The sequence below is a fragment of the Lathamus discolor genome, chromosome 2 (genome assembly GCF_037157495.1).
Source record: "Lathamus discolor isolate bLatDis1 chromosome 2, bLatDis1.hap1, whole genome shotgun sequence".
NCBI classification, from domain to species: domain Eukaryota; kingdom Metazoa; phylum Chordata; class Aves; order Psittaciformes; family Psittacidae; genus Lathamus; species Lathamus discolor.
This window is the reverse complement of record NC_088885.1, coordinates 94219853-94239871: the sequence shown is the minus strand read 5'-3', so window position 1 is coordinate 94239871 and position 20019 is coordinate 94219853. Positions and strand designations below refer to the sequence as shown.

The 20019-nt window shown below is 49.9% G+C and overlaps 2 protein-coding genes across 3 annotated transcripts; one reads left to right on the top strand and one right to left on the bottom strand.

Moving 5' to 3' along the window:
• Window positions 1-3716: 3716 nt before the first annotated feature.
• On the bottom strand, window positions 3717-4262 carry LOC136009046 (putative uncharacterized protein FLJ46214). Its single transcript, XM_065669131.1, has one exon. The coding sequence runs from the start codon at window positions 4260-4262 to the stop codon at window positions 3717-3719; it is 546 nt and encodes a 181-aa protein (XP_065525203.1).
• Window positions 4263-5617: 1355 nt separating this feature from the next.
• On the top strand, window positions 5618-15138 carry IRX4 (iroquois homeobox 4). Of its 2 annotated transcripts, none has more exons than XM_065667797.1 (6): window positions 5618-5929; window positions 10753-10818; window positions 11649-11900; window positions 12452-12558; window positions 13383-13705; window positions 13861-15138. In XM_065667797.1, the coding sequence occupies exons 2-6, from the start codon at window positions 10774-10776 to the stop codon at window positions 14619-14621; spliced, it is 1488 nt and encodes a 495-aa protein (XP_065523869.1). In that variant the 5' UTR covers window positions 5618-5929; window positions 10753-10773; the 3' UTR covers window positions 14622-15138. The 2 variants fall into 2 exon arrangements, with proteins under 2 accessions (XP_065523869.1, XP_065523868.1); XM_065667796.1 differs by having other exon boundaries at window positions 10660-10818.
• The last annotated feature ends 4881 nt before the right edge of the window (window positions 15139-20019 follow it).

The following is a 20019-nucleotide window of genomic DNA, read 5'->3' as shown; positions in this document are numbered from 1 at the left end:
GGTACAATCAGGAGCATGGCTATACATTGAGATTACAGAGGGGAAGGAAGAGGTGCTTAGAATAGAAAACCTCTGCTAAAAGGAAACTTAACTGGAAACGATAGTTCAGTTTCTGCATATTTCTTAACACTTTCCTGCTGTTGAGTCATGCTGCATTATAAAATCACCTTGCAAATCAGAATATTGTAATGGCTTAAACACTTTCATTTTAAAACAACCTCATGTTGTTACGTTGCTCATAAACTACATGCCAAGTGTCAAGGTATTTATTCATAGAGTCATATCCTACTGAGCAGTAGCTGACATACTACCTTGGACTATCAGCTGCAAAACCTGAAGGCATGCTGTGGCTGTTTGAGGTGTTCAGTACCTTGCAAAGCCATGTGGGTGTTCAAGTCCTCATGGTTAGTCCAAAGAGAGAAAAAAGGAAAAAAAAATGAGGGTGGATTTAGCCCGTAATCAGATGGCTGGTCAGGAATACAGCTGTACACAATACAGATCGCAGGGTGATGTTCTGGTTCTATTGAATTCAGTAGAAAAATGCTTACTGCCTTTAACAAACACAGATTTAATCCCAGGACCTGAAATATCTCCACAATCCAGTTAAATTTCAGTATTAAAATGACTAAATGTATGTTTTATCAGGCCGCTTTTATGTTTTGCTGGCCCCTTTATCTTGTGTCAACCAAAAATTCATAATACCAATTTTACTGAAGGCTGGCTTTAATTACAATTTCTTTTACAGGTCTCAACTGCTTTTTGTATCCTGAGAAATGAGAGCAATTTTTTCTATCATATTCAGAAAGAAAATGAAAAGGTTGGTAAATGTATAAGTAATTTTAACTGATTCATTGATCTGAATACTTTTAAAGTAATACAGTAAGTATTTCTGTCACACTTTGAAGTTAAGCTTGGAGCTCAGTTACATCCCTTAGGGTTATTTTATAGCCATTAAGAATGTGTACCTTTTATCTGGTGCCTTCAATTAATTGAATTTCAAAAATATTCTCAAATGTTTTTAGAAAATCATTTAGTTCCTGGAGGACATTCCTGTGTGATTTATTGTTACAGTAATTAAAAGCAGTGAGTATTACACTGGTCACTGTTGGAACTCCTGTCTGCCTTTGGCTATATTTTGGTTTAAGTTAAAACATATAGTGCACTTGAGAGACTTGTGAAGGGAGGCAAGAAAAGAATTAATTCTTTTCAGATTGCTTCAGAATTTTGGCACACTTAGAAATAACCTCTTAAAGTGATCACAGTGATATTTACATGATAATTGTATGCAAGCACAATTAAACTTCTCTATTAAACAATTAAATAATGCTTTTCCTGCTATGGTGAATTATTCCTGACTACCCATATTAGTATTCTGTAGTTCTAATCAGTGCCATAAATAATTTTCTGTTTTACACATTCTGCTCTGAAGCAATTATTAAGAGCTCTCAGGAAGAGTTAAAACAGCTAATGAAAATAATTAGCAGGGGAAAAAAATGATAGTTCATCCTGCATTGAAAGATAACCCTAACTGAAAACTACAAATGCTGCTTTAATTGCACCTTTGTTTTTCTGAGGCACACACCATTCACTTCTATAATCCCTTTTATGCAAGAACTGGTGGAGTAGCATTTGACAGAACCACTCGCTCATAAAGGATTGGTGGGGTCAAACCCACAGTCCACTTCTCTTTAGTCATATAATATGGAGGTAAGAGCATGTTCCTGCCTTGCTTCCTTGGACCAAAAAGCTCTACCTCAGCAGCTTTGCTTACTGGGCAAGGTCTTACTCAGGCATAGCTGTGCTGCAGGAAGGAGAACCTGGTGCTACCTACTCTCTCGGTGTCTTCTGCCTTTTCAGGGTCTTCGAGGCAGGTTGAAATGGCTAAGCTTTTAAGCATTTTTAAATGATCCTCTTTTCCTACCAAAAAACAATTCTCTCCACCTGTCCACGTATTGAGTACGATAAGACCGCCCTAGCTATTTCTGTAACCACATCAACTTTTTTTCTCTACCACAAAATAAGTATCTTCTCCAAATCATGGGCTCATAAACGGAATAATGGTAACACTTCTCAGAAAATTATTGAAAACATGATTATGAGCCTGTATCTTTGTGAACTACAAGAGTCACAGATGGCCACAGACAACCACAGAGAATCTGCAGATAAATGTGGTTTACTAGGTTAGGCGTGTGTCTATGAAAAAAGCACAGTTGTACAGATTCTGATTGGTGCAGGTCAGTACCAGATAAACATTTCACATTTAAACGTACACACTGAAGTCATTGTTCAAAGTAATAACCCATCCTTTTAATAAACCATTCCTTTTACGCTGAAATGCCTAAAGGTTTTCTAATGTGTATCAGTCTTTTGAACATCACATAATGAATTGAATGTAAGAAAAGGAAAGGAAATGCACCTGTAAGGATGCCTTCACATTAAGACAAACCTCGCTGCTCCAAGGCTAGCACAAAACTTGGCACCCAAACAGATAAGGACAAAAATAGCTTCAGTGAAAATCTGATTCCTACTCATGTATTTACTACATTCTGAATTACATCGGCTTTCCCATGAAATTATTCTAGTTATGTAAATCTTCCCAGAGGTTTCATGATTAAGCTAATGTTCTTCTATGACCTCCATAGTGTGCATGACTTGAGAGACAAACATTAGTATATTATCGCTTGACTAAGTGTGGCTTAGTAACCTCTACAGGAAAATCAAGGCAAAAAAAGTAAGCTAGCATTTTCTCCCACCTGATCTCTTAGACTGTAGGTCTTCAAAGAACAGCCACAATGCTGCAGAAATTGACACTCAAAATTAAATGCTATTCCCTTTCTGAATGGAAATATGTGGTGCTATCACCAGGGCTGTTTGTCTAATGACATGGAAAATTAAGGGGTTTAACCACTTGATGTCTTTTAATAATGGCCTTTTCACAGCAGAGATGGCATTGATCTAGCTACAGAAATGGGAAAGAATGCCAAAGAATGCCAGGACAGACAGGACCAATCCCATTTCTACAGTGAAAAGAGCACCTTGTAATAGTTCAAATATTAAAAATGGTTGAAACCTTAACACTAATGGTCGTTTCCAGAAAGAGAGGGAAAAAGAAAATCTGTAACGTCACAAACATCAAGCAAACTCTACAAATGCCCTTCCAGCCATAGACTCTAGCCCATAATACTTTGGGAGTGTTCCCAAAAACCTCTCCTCTGGTTCCAAGCACTTTCCCAGATGTATTAGTTCCCCCTGTGCTTGTGTCCATCATGCCACTACACTTGTCCTGCCTGCATGTCTCCTGGGATTCCCACTAGACTCAGTCTGGCCACCCTCCTGACTGGTTAGGCCAGTCTTTGTTGGAAAGCCATCTTGTTTTCTGGTGTACGCAGGTCAAAGTGATGATGGGCAGCAATTCCCAAGGTGTGCTGGTCTCCACGAGCAAATGGGAAGAGGCAGACTCAAGGTTCTGCTCTTTTCCTTTCACCATCGCTGCAGTAGTGAAACGTGTTGATCCATGGAACTGAGGTTGTTACATTTCAAAAGGTACACATTCTCTTTTGATAGTAGTGGTAGCCATTAATATAAAAAAAATATTTCTGAAAGATGCCTCCTGCCCCTGAACATAGTAGCACATTTCGGGGGGGGGGGGGGGGGGGGCAGCTGCATCCAGCAGGGGTCCCGGACCCCTGAAGTTCATTTGGGCCAGGGGAGAGGTGTCACCTCCGGGGGGAGGATGGTGTCACCCCACGCTCTAAAACAGGAGTTCGGTCAGTGGGACGAGGCTCTGGGCTGAGGAGAGTTCTCTCTTTAGGCCAGGCGCTGCCCCGGGGACCGGTCCGCAGCCCCGCAGCGGGGCTGGGCTGGGAGGCCGGCCGGGCCGGAGCACGCGACAGCGCCAACGGGACTGGCCTCCAAGGGGAAGGAAGGGCAAGCCCAGATCCGAGGGGCCGGGCCGCGGGCAGCGCTCCCGGGTGGGAGCCCCGGGGGTATCGGGGAGCTAAGCGGTGCCCGCGTCCCAGCCAGTGGTCCCCCCCCACCCCCCGCCTGGCCAGGATCGGCGGACTCCAAGTCGCGACGGGGCTGTCATTCGGCTTTAAAATGCAAAGGCTCGCTGCATGATTGGCTTTCTGTTTACAAGTGCGGATCGGGAGAAGGCTCACGTTTTCTTTCTCCGTGCGGTCTCCCCGCCTTGGAAGCTGCAAGGGCAACCCGAGAAGGAAGAAAGGGGAAACAGAAGAGGATTTCCCAGTTTCAAGGTTCATCCTGCAATTACCCTGTCGTTGCAGTACAAGGTGCGGCGTGTATCGAACATTACGAGCACGGGTCCATGCAAATGACACGGGCATGAAAGAGCCCTGGCAAGAATAAATCTGTCGATGTACAGATGTTCCCCATTAACGTTACTGTTCAGCCTTGGTGGTTACAGTGGGAAGACACCGGATTAAAAATTCCCGTTGCCACCCCACCTCTCCTGAACCTCTCTCCCCACACCTCTTTGTCTTCGCTTAATTAGGTAGGATATAATATTCCCTTTTCTTCTCCTCTGCCTTACTGAGACGTCTGCCGAGGCTTACGCCTTCAAATAGGAATGATATTGATCCCTCCTCCCCCTTCTGTCAATCCCCATTTGTCCACTTTTCCTGCTGAGCGAACAATTAAGAAAAGTACGGGCTGCGAGGTAAAACTTCGCGCACGCCCGGCCCCCGCGGGTGCCTGAGGTGAGAAGACAGAGCTAGTGGGGAAGAGGCTGAAAGCGGACAGCACGGGGCTGCACACCGGGAAAGGCGTTCGGGACAGGGAGCTCGCTGCCAGCGAGCCCAGCTTCAGGCCCCAATAGCTTCCCCACAGGAGAGAGCGACGGCAGCCTGCCACTGACCCTGGACGGGACGGGCGGGCGAGCGGGAGGCGCAGGAGGACGGAGAGGGTAGCCGGTAGCAAGCGCTCCAGCACCGACCTGCCCGCTTGGAGGAAGCCCCGGTGCTGGACAGCCCAGGGCAGGCTGCGGGCTGCGGGCCGCGGGCCGGGCCCCGGGGCGCTATAGGGAGCGGGTCCCTGGTGCCGGTTGCCGCCGCACCGCCTCCCCTGACCCCCCTCGGCGGGGGGGGGGGGGGGGGGGGCTGGCCCACGCAGCCCCCGGGGCATCCCCGGAGCGGCCGGCTCTGCCGCGCTGCCTCGGGGCCCCGAGTACAGCTGCACCCGGTGGGTGGCCAGGTGAGGTGCCCATCTCCTGCGCGCAGGGCTGGCGCTGGCGTCCCAGCCCGCCTCCTCACCCGGGAGGGAAACAAAGGCGGCAGGAGCGGCGGGGAGAGTTGCTGCAAGTTTAGCTCCTCTCAGTCGTGACTCGCAGAGATAAATGGCAGTTCAGAGGTGCGCGCAGTTAATCAACGCTACGGCTGCCTTACAGAGTGTGCAACCCGCAGATCATTAGGTTAAATGGAGGACATTCGTGTCCTTCCAGAATCAATGCAATTATTGCTGGCAACAAGGACAACCATCGGCGTGGCAGCACTAATTTTACTAACCTGTTATTAATTACGGTGTCCCCCACGCCCCAGACGCGGTTTATAACCCGCGGAAGCAAGCGGGTGCTGGCTGCTTCTGGTTTAAAACGGGAAAAGTTGGAAGCGGAGTGCTTGGCCGCCTTGGAAAGTGTTAACCGGTGGGGCAGCGTGCGGCCGGCGGAGCTGCTCGCACGCACGTCACTCTGGTGCAGCGCAGGGGTAGCGAGGCGGCGGTGCCGGGGGACCGGCTGCTCCGCACCGCTCCGCACCGCTCCGCACCGCTCCGCACCGGTGCCGCGCACCCGGACATGCCCGCCGCGGCCCCCCGGAGCCCCCGCCACGGCACCCGGCGCGGGCGGGAGGAGAGGAGCTCTGCCATGGCACCGCCAGCCCGACGAGGCTTTAGCTGGAGCCTGGCGTGATCGCAGGTAAACATTTTATCCTTGTTTTGGTGGTGCTGCTTGTGTGTGTGTGTGTGTGTCTCTATGGAAGCGGGGGGTGGGTGGGAGCGGTGGGGTTTATGCCCCCCCCCTCCCTTCTTCAGAGCCTGCTTTAGCAGCTGAAAACGAACTGCTGGAGGGAAGAGAAACTACCTGTGATGAATCACTTGGCTTTGTGCAATCTTTACCTAGGACAGAGGGCAATGTGTTTTACCATATGTGTGTTATATCTTGGGAAAGGGGTGTGGATATGATATTCAGCGAGCGCTAAGGTAAGGCACCGAGTCAAACTTCTGGATTTTAGGGCAAACTTTCAAAGGCACAGAATGTGACCTTGCGAGTAGGAAAGTTTGATCTCCGCAGGGCAGCGTGTTCCAGCTGTCCGCTGCCAGAGAGCCCAAAGGCTTGAAGTGCCCGCGGCTCCGAGGCGCTGGGGGAGCCGCAGCTGGAACGGGAAGCCCTGGACGGGCTTTGCTTGGCTAGTAAGAGCGCTGTCGCGGTGCTGTGCAACGAGCAGGTAAAGGCGTTTGTAGGGTCCTCCGATCCGTGCGGTAGCTGCCCGGGGCGCAGCGATTGCTTCCATTGGGGAAAAGTTTTGTGTGTGTGAGAGAGGAAGAGCATGTGTTGGCTCTAGTTCTTAAGTGCGAAAGTTAATAAATACAAAGAACAGAATGAGCATGTGAGGCCTTTCTGCCTTAATCTAGATCGTTTGCCAAGGGGATTGGAGATTTACAAAATGAGAGCATTTAAAAGGGGTAGCTTCGAACGACTGTTTTTACGCGTGGCTGTAATCTAGGCAAATTAATTAGCGGCGCCTCCTTATGCAACTGTCCGGTTTGTCACCACAGCTCCGCCGGCCACCGCGGGGCTCCGCGGGTCGGCAGCAGGAGTTCGCTGTCCCTCCACACGGAGTGCGGGAGATGTGATTGCACCTCAGATGGGCTCAGGAAAAGAAAAAAACACACAATCGTATTTACTGTCGATAGCGACTTTGTGGGAGCTAATCTACTTCAAAATGTTGCAGGCTGCCTTCGGTTCCATGTCACATCCCAAATGGGCAACATGTAGAGCTTCACAGCGTTTGTCAGGCGGTGTCAAGATTGCTTTAAATCTGGAAGGTGAAAACAAAGCCAAGCAGACTGCATGAGCTCGCTAAAGTCTGTATAGCCCATAAGCAAATTCAGTCTCTGAAATATTTCCAGGAGTGGCAATAACTCCTCCAAAAGAGAAGGCAATGAAAACGCAGATAATAAAAGTGTAGCTGCATTAACTTCCTCTAGATCAGGTCCCTGAAGACGTCCATCAAAGCCTTAGTCCCGAAGAGGCTCTCGGGTTTACCTGCTGTGGCCTGCTCCAGCACCGCAGCGTTTCCTCCTCGTTCTATGCTTTTGTGATAGAACTTGTATGAACGTTGGCTTCAGGTGCTGGGAGAAGAGAAACCTAACACTCGAAGATAGGCTTGGTGGGCTTTAGCTGCAAAATACCTGCTTGCCAGGGCGTGCAGGCTGGCCCTTGCAGAATGGGAACTCTCCCTATTGATCGCGGTGGGTTTCCTCTCTGAAACTTTGGAGAAAGCAAATTGGTACAGGAAAGGGGCTTTGGCAAGGATCAATTTTTATTGCATAGCAAAGACTTGCATTTTCCAAATGCTTAAGGATATAGCCCACAGCATTAAGCGTCTTTGCGTGGATTTGAACAGGGGTACGTTGTTTATGTGTGGGAACCACAAGGGTTGTTTTGAATCATTGTGGGGCTTACTGTGTGTTTGTTCGGGCACTAAAAATTCAGTATGAAATATAGTTGTGTGGAATTTCTTAGCAACAAGGGGCCATTATTTGTAGATTGTACGTTAAACAGGACTTAAATGCAGGAGGAAGATGTAATGTCAGCTTTTAGCGTTTAAAGTTATGAAGTGTTTAAGGTTATTAAGCTTTCCTCTTGTTGTTTTGTTTTGATGGGCTTTTTTTTAATGACTGCTTTCTAGGGAATAGAGATTGGAACTGACACAAAGCTGACCGGGGGTAAAGTAAGAGAGCAGGCAGGCTGCAAAGAAAAATGACAAATAATTATCATGATTAATACAGGAAAGTTCGGTGCAAAAATGGGCACCGGAGTATTTGCATGGCACAGTGAAAGACAACTGGGCTATAAAAATAGACAAGGACTATAAATATTGAATTTCACCTTGTATTTTAAAGTTTAATAGACTCATCTAAATATCAAAACCTGGAGTGTTCTGTGGGCCACTGCGGAGTTGACATCTGCGGTATTATCAAAAGAGGGAAGGAAAAGAAGAGGGGGGTTGGGGGGTGGGGAACAAACCACACCACCAGGACATCTTCCAAACTGTAGCCTGGAAAACTGGGAGGACTTCTGCAGGCACTGCTCTAGCACTCCCAGCTAATTATAGTGCTTTACACCGAGCTGCTCTTGAGATAAGAGCAACTGTTCTCTCCCCTAGCACCGGTGAGTTATACTCTAGGGTTTAAATATCCCCCCCACTGCCTCTTACTTCCCCCTCCTCAGCGCACCCCGTGGGGGAGGTAGAGCAAGCAGCACCAGAGGCTTCGTGCAGACCTTTGTGCAAACACTGGGTGCCTTTTCTTCCAAAACAATACCACAGCCCCTCAGCACCTCGCAGAGGAGGAAGCCTGTCGTAGGGAGTAACTAAAAGTATCGTTGTATCCTGGCAGCATCGGGGGAGCAGGAGGAATAAAGGAGCGCTTCTGTCAAAGAAACCCAGTGGCTAAGTTAGTAATATTCCCAGGGAAAAAAAAAAAAAAAAAAAAAAAAAAAAGGATACTAGCATTTCAGGTGAGGAAAGAAAAAGCACTATCTTCCCCTGAAAAAAATCAATGCAGAATTCCAAACCGATTATTTATGTCACTTGATTCCCTTTTTCTATACGTTTCTCCCGGCTACAGATAGTGAGCTGTCAGGATAATTTGCATGTAGTGTGTCTGATATCTTTTATTTGCAAACACTCTAAAGCGCCATAAAACGCTGCTCGTTGTAGTCTAACTCAATCCGAGAACTAGTATTTTCATCTGTAAATTAAAGCAATTACGCAGCAGATATTATATTATGTGTACTGTGGTCTCCAGATAGTCATCAATCACCCTCAATCGAGCTGTCAGTGTGGGCAGATTCGTTTCTGGGAGGCAGTCTTCCAGCTGGGGAGAAGAAGAGAACATCATCATTAATTAGAGTGTGACCCTGGGGCTATTCACATGTCTGAACCCAGGAATCTCTCTGAGCAAGTCTGCACACCACGAGGCAGCATTCAACTGCACCAGCAGCCCGGCTTTAGCCTCGGAGCTGACTCCGGAGCTTCCTCCACCCGCCCGACTGCTGACTACTAGCCCTGGCCCGGAGGTAGCTGGCCGTCGGAGGGAGATTCTGGGGCTGCCGGACGGCGGAGGTGGCCGAAGCGTCTTCCTCCGACGGCCGCTACACGGAGCCTGCCCCGCCCCGGGTGGGATGCTGCCTGCCTGGGGAAGGGGCTTCCTCAACCCCCAAAGTATAGGAAGGCTGCTGTCAGCGGCAGTGTGTGTTGGGAAGGAGAAGGGAGTGATGAAGGTTAGACCCTTTTTCAGCCCTTCTTTCTCTCAGGGAATCCCGGGGAAGCACCGAAACACCAAGAAAAAGGTGGATGCTCGTGGGTGAGAGACAACACTTGGCACCTTTGAGGGGTACTCCCTTCTCCCTCCACTCTCCCCCTCCTCAGTCCAGCTGTGCGCACCTCTGAGCCTAGGCAGGCTGGCTAGGGCCCTCGCCCCGCCAAAGGTTGGCTTTTCTAGCATTGCTTTGCGATGGGATCAAAGCAGTTCTAACGTGAAAAGTCACGTCCTTTCAATCATTCCCCGGAATACGCTTGTAGGGTTTCCTACCTGTAATCACACGTCGGGAATAAAAGCCGAAAAGCAAAGCAAGGATTGCCATGTCATGTGCTTTATTGTCAGCGGTAGCGCTAATTTTAACTGTTGATTAAATCTTAAATGAAGACTCAGTCGTGTGTCCCTTCATATGTCTTGTTTGTAATTGAGACTAATTATTATTGTGGGGTGGGAAGAAGCAGCTGCTCATTAATTAATTTCTAATTAAAAGTGCTTACCAGCTCTTCAGTGACTAAGGAGGGTGGGGGAAATCTTAGCTAATACAACATTGATCCTTCAGATTAAACCCAGTCCTTCCCTTCCCCGCAGAAATCCATGGAGATGCTGAAGGCAGCCTGTGCCGGAGAGCTTTCCAAACTTTCGCTCCTGTTAGGGAAGGTTTCGCTCCTGTTAAGAGGGATGCCGAGACTCTCTTTTCCACGCCAGGGGAAAGGGTCCCAAAAATGAATGTTAAACTTCCAGGCAGGTTAATCTGAATAGCCTTTAAGTGACGTCAGAGGCTCGGCTCTTTTAAAACAACGTGCTTCTGAACTGATGTATTTTTATCGCTTTTGTCTACCCCCCTTGCCCCTTTTATTTTTCCGTGGGTACAAACTATGTATTTCTGCCGTCATGTTTACCAGCCTTAGAGCCCACGAGTAACAATAATTTTTGTTTCGTAGGTGTAGAGGGGAAGGTGCTAAAATCACTGTGCATCTTTTTTATTGTTAGTTTTTCCCCTCCGGTTATTAAAAAAAAAAAAAAAGAAAAAAAAAAGAAAGAAAGAAAGTTTAACATTTCATGTAAATAAATTAAATGTGGTTTTCTGCTTCGTCCTATAAGCATCTAGGGACCTGTGGTTACCAATCAATTGGTACAACAGAGCAGAGCCAGGCTGCAATAGCGTGCAGATCAGACGTCTCGCCTTGTTTCTAGATAACCGGGAGCCTCTGTACCATGTCATATCCTCAGTTTGGCTATCCTTACTCCTCTGCACCCCAGGTAAGAATGTTTTGCCTGCCAGCGGGAACTGATTGAATCTCAGCCCTTACTGATGACTTCCGCCGGGGCTGAGGGCGCAGCGGTCCTCCCCAGGGTTGCGGGAGCGGTACCCTGGCCGGGGAGGAACACGCGGGATTTCGGGTGTTAAGGGGTGATAATGACGAGGAGGGAGGGTTATAAAGGTGGGAATAGTGAGCAGAGAAGCTACAGATATCCCCCTCCCCCTGGACCCCAGCGCTTTTTTTCTGTTTCCCGATTAAATACACAGTTTACCAATTAAACACGCAAGTGCTGAGGTCCGGACCGTGGGAGCATAATGGAATATTCTAAACAAGCAGGTTAATAACAGATGCGTGCGTGGCTGCTACAAACTCGCAGTCAAAATAAATATGCATGAGTTATTTGGGGGGGGTGGGGGAAGGTTAAAAAACGCAGATGGGAAGCGTGCTGCAAGGGGAAAAAACTGGTGTGAACCCAGCCTTGTGAGAGCGCACCAGAAAAGTTGGGTGTTTTTCCAATGCAAAGGGCTGGAGCGACGTGGTACAGAGGATTAAACGCCCAGAGCCATGGGGAGGGGGGTGGTGGTTGTTGTTGGGGGTAGACTGGTAAAATACTTGCACCTCTGCAACCTCCAGTTTATGCTGATGGAAGTAAAACGCGGAAGGGGGGGGGGGGGGGGGAGAGGCAGGGGGGTTGACACCCCAAAGCCGCGACCTGATAAGAAATAACAAATATAAACCCGAACTCAGTTATTTTGGGCAGTCGTCCCCCGTCGTCACCCCCTTCCCCATCAACCCGCCCGCGCCCAGCGCCGCTCTCTTTCCCTCCAGTTCCTGATGAGCACCAACTCCCTGACGACGTGCTGCGAGTCCAGCGGCCGGACGCTGGCCGAAAGCGGGGCGGCGGCCCCCACCCAGGCGCCGGTGTACTGCCCGGTTTACGAGAGCCGCCTGCTCGCCACCGCCCGGCACGAACTCAGCTCCGCCGCCGCCTTGGGGGTCTACGGCGGCCCCTACGCCGGGCCCCAGGGATATGGAAACTACGTGACCTACGGCACCGAGGCTCCAGCCTTCTACTCCTTGGTAAGCCGCCCCGGCGGCACGGCCGACAGACCGTCCTCGCTTCCCCGGGAGCGGTGGCCGGTACCTCTCCGCGGTGGGGGCAGCCCCAGGCGCTTCTCCTCCTCCTTCTCTTCCTCCCCCTTCCTCGCGACATCCCGCTCCCGCCGGCCGGCACCGCCAACCCCCCTGTCATTAATTATTCAAGCCCTGCGCGGATCTCACGGTATCGCAATTAAAAGTCGCGCCTGGCGCGGGCGGTGGCGGCCGAGTGCGGAGGGACCGCCCGCGAGGGTAGTTTGGGGGGGTAGGGGTGGTCTCAGACCCCGGCTCGTCAAAAACTGATGCGCCCATCCCGGCCAGCCTTAGGGGGTTTTCCCCCTTTTTTCTTCCTAGCGCCTTAGCAGCGAGAGTTAATGTCTCTATTGATCTCGCTGCCCGCCGCGGCCGGAGGGCCTTCGGAAAAGTCCTTCCCCCACTCCCCCCCCTTCCCTATACCCTCCCCGTGACTCGGGGGGGGGCTCGGTCGGTCACCGCGGCAGGGGCTGAGGGCGGCGGCGCGGTGTCTCTTACAGAACAGTTTGGAGACGAAGGACGGGAGCGGGTCTGCGCATGCGGGCATCGCCCCGGCGGCTGCCTACTACCCCTACGATCACACCCTCAGCCAGTACCAGTACGACAGGTAAGCAGCCCATCCTCCCTCCGCCGCGGACCTGCCTCCCCGCAGCCCGGCATCCCCCTCCGCCCCTGCCGTGCCGCCTCCGAAGAGCCCCCTTTCGCGCAGGGCCGCAGGCGCGGGGTCACCGGTCTCCTCTCCCTTGGTAATTATCTTTCCCTGCGCGGAGGCAGGCTTAGGCGCCTGGGCATCCCCTGTGCGTGTGTTAGTTTTGAACCAGCACAAGCCCACTTACGCACCGTTTCAGGCTCGGAGGCCCATTGGGTGCCGATGACCTTTCCTGGAAGATGTGCATTAAATATTCAGTCGCAGCCCAGTGTCATCTGCGTTAGGTTCCTACAATTTCAGGAACAAAAGGGTAGGAGAGATTACCAATAAAAGGAGTAGGGGAAAATATATTTCTGTTAACAGTTACACCCTGGGGTCACCCAGATATATTCTGCTTGGGAAGGGGTGATCAGACCGCAGGAAAGTGGGATTTCTGTGTGTTTGTAAGCTGCCAGGATTTCCCTGCTGCCTCAAACGTTGTCACTGATTTCACCACCAATAAAGGCAAGGTGCTTTACCCCTCCTGCCACCACCACCACCACCACCATGGCACAGTGGGGATTAGCTGAGCCCTTCCTCGACCTGAGTTCTCGAGGCAAGTCGCCCTCTTAAAGCTGAGCTGCCGTTGCCCATTTCCCCGCTTTCTGGTCCAGCACCTCAGGGAATTCCATAGGCAAGCAGACAGTGCCGGGGCCCTGGGACCCTGCGTCGGGCATGGCCGGAGGGAAAGTGGGGGGTGAGGGCACCGTGTCATGCTGCGGGTTTGCCCCCTGTGTCCGCAGGTACGGCACGATGGACGGCGGGACGCGGCGGAAGAACGCCACCCGGGAGACAACCAGCACGCTGAAGGCCTGGCTGCAGGAGCACCGCAAGAACCCCTACCCCACCAAGGGCGAGAAGATCATGCTGGCCATCATCACGAAGATGACCCTCACCCAGGTCTCCACCTGGTTCGCCAACGCCCGCCGGCGGCTCAAGAAGGAGAACAAGATGACTTGGCCCCCGCGGAACAAGTGTTCGGACGAGAAGCGGCCTTACGAGGAAGAGGAGGAGGAGGAGGAAGAGGGCTCTCAGGAAGAGGCGATGAAGAGCGGGAAAGCCGAGGGTATCCTGCCCAAACCAGGCACTTAAGGCCTCGGCCGCCCGCTCGCCCCCGGGGCGGGCCTGGCCCCGCTGCTGGGGGCGGCCGCGGGCAGCGCGGCGCCGGCAGTGACCGTGTGTCTTGTTTTTGCTGTCCCTTCCCCTGCCCCCACCCCGCAGAGCCCACGGGCAAGGAGGAGAAGGAGCTGGAGCTCAGCGACCTGGAGGACCTGGACGCCGCCGAGTCGGAGAGCTCCGAGTGCGAGCTGAGGCGGCCCTTTCCGCACCCACTCCCGCACCCGCTCCCTAGCGGCAGCCACCCGCCGCGGGCCGCAGAGCCCCCCGCCAAGATGCCGCAGCCGCCGGCCGCCGCCGGGGAGGAAGAGGAGGAAGAAGAGGCGGCAGCGGGGCGGGCGCGCAGCTGCCTGAAGCCGGCGGCGGAAGAGTGCGGCCCCGACCCACTCGGCGCTAGGCAGCGCGGCTGCGAGTCCAAAATGTGCTTCCAGCAGGGGCAGCAGCTGCTGGAGGCGAAGCCCAGGATTTGGTCCCTGGCGCACACCGCCACCTCCCTCAACCAGGCCGAGTACCCCTCCTGCATGCTGAAGCGGCCCGGGGGTTCGGCCACCGCCGCCGCCGTCTCCGCCCCGGTCAGTGTCATCGATAGGCACCAGGATTCGCCGGTCACCAACCTCAGGAACTGGGTGGACGGGGTGTTTCACGACCCTCTGTTCAGGCACAGTACTTTGAACCAAGCCCTGAGCAACACGACAGTATCCTGGGCCACCACCAAAGGAGCCATCCTGGAAACAGGCGCCTTGGGACGCGCTGTGGGGAATGGCGCCAATGGGCTCAAGGGGCAGCTCTCAAACCTGGCCCACCATGACTCAAACAAAGAGTTTCTGGCCTTTCCCAAATCAGGAAGCAAAATGTTTTGTTCCTAACAAGCCCGCCGAGGGCCAGAGGACTTTGGAGCGCTTGAAGAGTCAGCTACACTGAAATGAGACTTGCGAGAGTTTAAATTTAAATATAAAACTTTTCTTCTTTATTTTTTTTTTTTTAACCGAGGATTTAAAGTTCAGTTTGCTCAGTTCAACGGACAGACTTCGGTCATTGCTGTTCTGAAGAATTTCTCCTGGCTGCGACTTTAAGGGATCAATGTCGTGAAAGTTATTTAATTCCATGTCCAAGAAGCACGTGCTATAGCGTAGACCTACTTTTAAAAGTTTACATCCGAAAGTTTACAAACGGGAAATTTTAATTCAGATTTAATTTAAGGCATGCCAACATTAGTTATAAAGACTTTCCGAGAGTTTTTCCTCCTGATTTCCTTGTTAGCATATAATTCACAAACAGCACTTCTACTAAGTTTACACCTACTGCACAAATTTATCTTGAGAAAAGAAAAAAAAATATGTTAAAAGGTATGTTCACTCCAATAAATTGTCTGTTTCCGAGGTAACACAAGTGGTGGTGTTTTGCATTGGGCAACAAAACATCTTTTAGGGATCAAAATTCCCCTTCGAAGCTGGGTCCGGTAATTCCAAGGACTGTCAACAGGCTGCAGGGAGAGGAGACTCAGCGTCGCGCTGTCGCTGTAGGAAGGATCCGCGGGAGGCATGCTTGGATGCTCCGCGCTTTACCGCGCAGTGCTGAGCCCCGGCAGCCACCCGGGCCGGTGGGGTGAGAGGGAGAGGCGGGGGGAGCAATTGCTTCACATGGAAAATTTGCTCTTTTAAAGAACCGTTTTAGCTTCCCGGCTCCTCCGCCCGTATGGAGAGTCCCTGATCCGCCATGAATATTTCAGCACTTCAGGACAGATGCTTTACCGTTTTGACATTAAATAGAGTGCAGCCAACAACGAGGGGGGCGGGGGATAGCGCTCTCAACGTGTGATTCAGGAGCATTCGCAGCCCATCCACCACACAGATACCGGGCGTATAAATTACATCCCTTCTTTCCCCGGAAACAGGACCAAACTTTGCTGATCCTTGGACTGGGAAAGGGGGAGAACTGCTGGAAAACAAACTGCGAGGCGCTAGCAGACCCCGGCTTAACTAGGCCGCTCTAACCCTCACAGAGCTGCTGCGCCCGGCGCCGCGGGGGAAAACAGAAAGAGCCCCAGTCACCTAGCTGACACTGGGCAAGCAGAAGAGACTTTCTTAACCCCAAGCCTCCTCGCCAAACCCACTCCTGTGCCTCCCCCCCCAATAAATAAATAAGAATACAATGCGGAATATATACGTGCAAAACCAAACGTAACCGAGACAGCACCCAGCCAAAATATAACCCACTCCAGCTCACAAAGTTTGTAGCGAGACCTGTTAGTGCAAAGACTGAATAAAGGAATCCGGGTGCGGAGATCAGATCAAGCCCTTCCCCTCTCTGGGAGCAGCAGTAATTGGATTGTATCCAGTCATATTCCCTGTCATTGTATTGACTTTCGCTCTCTTGGATGATATTATCGAGATCACTGAACCCCTCTGCTGATCTGGCTGTCAAAAGGCTCAGACAAGAGCCCCCGGCCTGGAAAACGTGCATCAGCCGAGATAATTTGAAGTGAAATTTTCATTTTGACAGTAAACCCCTCAATTTCTAAAGGCTCTGCACCCGGAGAGCTCGGTGGCAGGGGGAGGCTTTACAGAAAGCCCATGTCTTAAACTGAAAAGGGCAAAAGAACTCGAATTAGTTGTAATAGATAAAAGGGCAAAAATAAAGAGTCAAGGGTACTTGACAGTAATAGCGAAAGTGGAGTCTCCGGGGAGCTGCGATCTCAGCTAAAGGCTGGGCCGGCAGGAATTTTAATGCAGCCTGGGCGGCCGGCGAGCTTCGCCTCTGAAACCCTTTAGACAAAGCAAATTATTTCCTCAGCCAAACTGAGGAGGTGGGGATGAAGGAGGAGAGGAAGAGGGAAGGGAGGAAAGGCGAGTGTTCAGCCTGCCCTCATTGGCGGAGGCAGGCGGGATCGGGGAAAAAATCCCGCCGCCTTCTGCGATGGTGGTTTTAAGGCCGGGAGGTTTGCGTGTGCAAGCCTCCCTGCGTGTGCAAGGGCCCGGCGGGGACATTAGGTCTCCCTCTCGCTGGGCTTCGGCTTCCTTGCGATAGAGGCCATGGGGGTGGGAGAGGCTTCGTCCTCGCTGCCCCCAGTGCAACAGCCGAGTGTGTGTGAGTGTGCGAGGGCCTTAGACGTGTCCCGTGCTCCGCGGAGCGCCGCGTCCCCCCCGCCGTCACCACCCGTCATTGCGACGCGATGTGGTCAGCTCGTCATTTGGGAGGCAGCCCCCGCCCCTCTCCCCAGGGATTAAATGAAGGTGATAACACTGAGGGGAAAACACAGCCGCACTGAAATACCAGCAGCCGAAGGGACAGCGGGTTAAACATTTACCCTTTCATTTCCCCGTCACCGTCGTTATAAAGCAAGTTTGAGCAAGTCGATGCCCGTTGTACCACCGGAGCCTATCGATTCCCCCAGGGCTGAGGCCGCGGCCGCGCAGCACCGGGTCGGCGGCGGGTACGCGCCCGCAGCAACGCATCTCCGCTCCTGGGGTGGGACCGTGCTCATCAGGGGGAAGGGAAAATGGTTCTTGCTTTGGTACAGGAGCCTTATCTCTGGATCAGCCGTCAGATGCAGCGGCTTTTCAAAAAGGTTGCTTTTCTTTTTTTTTTTTTCTTTTTTTTTAAAGTGTGAACAAAAGAGTGTGAGAAATTAATTTTGCCGTTTGAGTCAATAGCACAAGTCAAAGATCAGGTTCAGCTGCTTTAGAGGAGGCTACGGGGCTGAAAGGGAAAGCCGGGCAGCTCCTATGGCTGTGCAAAGCAGAAATATAAAGGCAGGCTGAGAAGGAAAAGGGGGGAGTGGGGGGTGGGGGGGGAGGTGGAAATCATAGAGAAACGGCTTGAAACTGAGAGACTCTAAATCATTCAGCCATGGCAAATTCAAACACACAAAGGAGGGGATGCTAAATTAACAGTGCTTTTTACATAGAGCCCAAATAAAACTGTAATCAGCGACGCGTTACTTTTCATTAAGCGAGTTTGACAGGAGCATATTCAGCCTCGACAAGGGAACAGGAGCGAAGAAATATACGGCTCTCCCAGCCCGAGTCATAAGATAATTCCTTAAGCTCCATTAACAACCCTTAGCCGCAGGAAATGGGCTCCCTGAAAACATCTCCAAATCTAAAAGCTTTATCGACCTCTCAAACCTCTGCTGATGGTTCTATTTTTTTAAAAAAAAACTTAGAGGCGAGACGTCCAGCAAGGTAATAGACTTTGACACAACACCTTCTTAACTAGAGAGAGAGAGGCAGGCAAAACGAGACCTTAAATGATATTTAAAAGGCAGCCAATTAAGATTTAAAATGATTGTCTCCTGAGATTATGCATGCGATTTATGTCATCTACCTTTTTTCCTAGGCATGCATGCAAAATTGCAATGGGACATACTGCCTGTTCCTTAACTAATAATAATAATAATAATAATAATAATAATAAACAAATACTATAAGAAAAAATACTAGCAATTAATAATCTGTAACTATCTCACATAACTGTGCTATACTAGGAAATGGTTGATGTTTGGGTAACCTGACTGTAAACCACCTCGCAACAGTCAGCTTATTTATAAGTGCCCAATTAAAAGAGATAGGTGAAATGATACACATATTTCTTATTTATGTTTGGGAGCACATTTCTTTTGATCTCGAGTGCATGTTTGACTGTCGAAGTTGTATAATGGGTTCATAGTCACAGGACCCAGTGTAGTGGCTTCTTCTCATCAGCCACATGAAGAGAGGTGTCCAAGAAGACTTTGTACGGGCAAGACTGTGAACATTACATATTTTGAAGGTGTAATGGTTCAGAAGGAGACTCTGACTTAGTGCAGTCTTTATGATATACATTTGCCTTTTCCATTTAAATCTGACCTTCAAATAATATGAATGGTTGGGTGTGCAAAAATGGACCCAGTTAAATGCCAAGAAAAGAGTTAATGCTCATATTTTACCATTTCATGCAGAAATCCTAGAAAATGCAAGAAAATATTATAACTTGCTGATTTTGTGAGGGTTTGGAAGCTGTTTCAACAACTATGATTTGTCAATGAATGGAGAGGAAAAGGATCATTCAAACTCTACTCTGTTTTGGCCAAAGTGTTTAGGCACCCCCTTAGATGAAGTTAGTACTGTCTATAAAGTGATGAGTCCAAGCCCCACATCTTTCAGGTTTGTGTATGTAAATTTGTGCATAAAAAAGTGAAGAATTTAGGGATGTTAATGGTCAAATTGTATTTTTTTTATTCGTCCTGTAAAAAAAAAAAACCCTGTAATAATTGCGCTTAGCCTTAAAGAGAAAGCTATTTTTAATGGAACTGCTAATGGCCAGACCACAGACCCTAAAAGGGCGACATTTGGCATGTTTTAACTCACATTTACTGACAAAGAGGCTGTGAGGTGCTCAGGACTTGTTAGAAGGGTTCTCTTCATATTCCTTGTGAAATAGCATCACTGCAGAAAAACCAGATTCGTAGGCCTGCCAAAAAGCAGCTTTAATATACACACCAACTACACAGGTCTGGGGGCAGTTTAACACGCAAGCCATCACTCTCTCATACTGTATGACTATATAGCAAAACCTTCATTTGTCTGGGAACTTGAAGATACATTTAACATAACCTGAAGAACTGAGGGAAGAGGAAATGCTTGGGAGCAGTTCAAAAGCAAAAGATGGTAAGTGCTTCCCTGTGTCCTCCTGCCCCATTGCAATATAGATCTGAGTTCAAGGAGGAAAGAAAGAAGACTCCACACAACCTAGAGAGAGTGCATGTATGCAAGCTTCACTGATACCCTGCTTTCCACAGTGGGAAACATGGTCCGGGTATGAGAACTGCAACTGACCTACTTACAAGGCTCAAGAGCTACTTTTTGTCCATCCCAGTTTAAGGAGAGCATGAAAATGAAGGATGTAACTTGAAGGAAGCTGTTCACTTAATGCTCTTTTTCTTCCCTGACACAAATGCATGAAAAAATTATTTTTTCTCACTGAGTTAGCTAGACAAAATGAGGGCATAAAAATCTTTTTCTTCTCGGTTTTACCTCTATTTGCTTTCTCCAAATCAGCATGTCATTACTTATATTCTGAAATGGATGGATTTCAGTTGCAGTTGGTATTTTGTCAGTGGTTTCCATGGGATCATAAACAGGCCATTTTTCAAAGAATACCTCAGAAGTCCTTTCTGAAATACTGCCAAGGATGATGGTGGCGATGAGATGTAACTGAGGAAACATCTCTTTTCAACTTTATTTCTCTGATTTATGATATATTTATGAAATATCAAAAATCAAG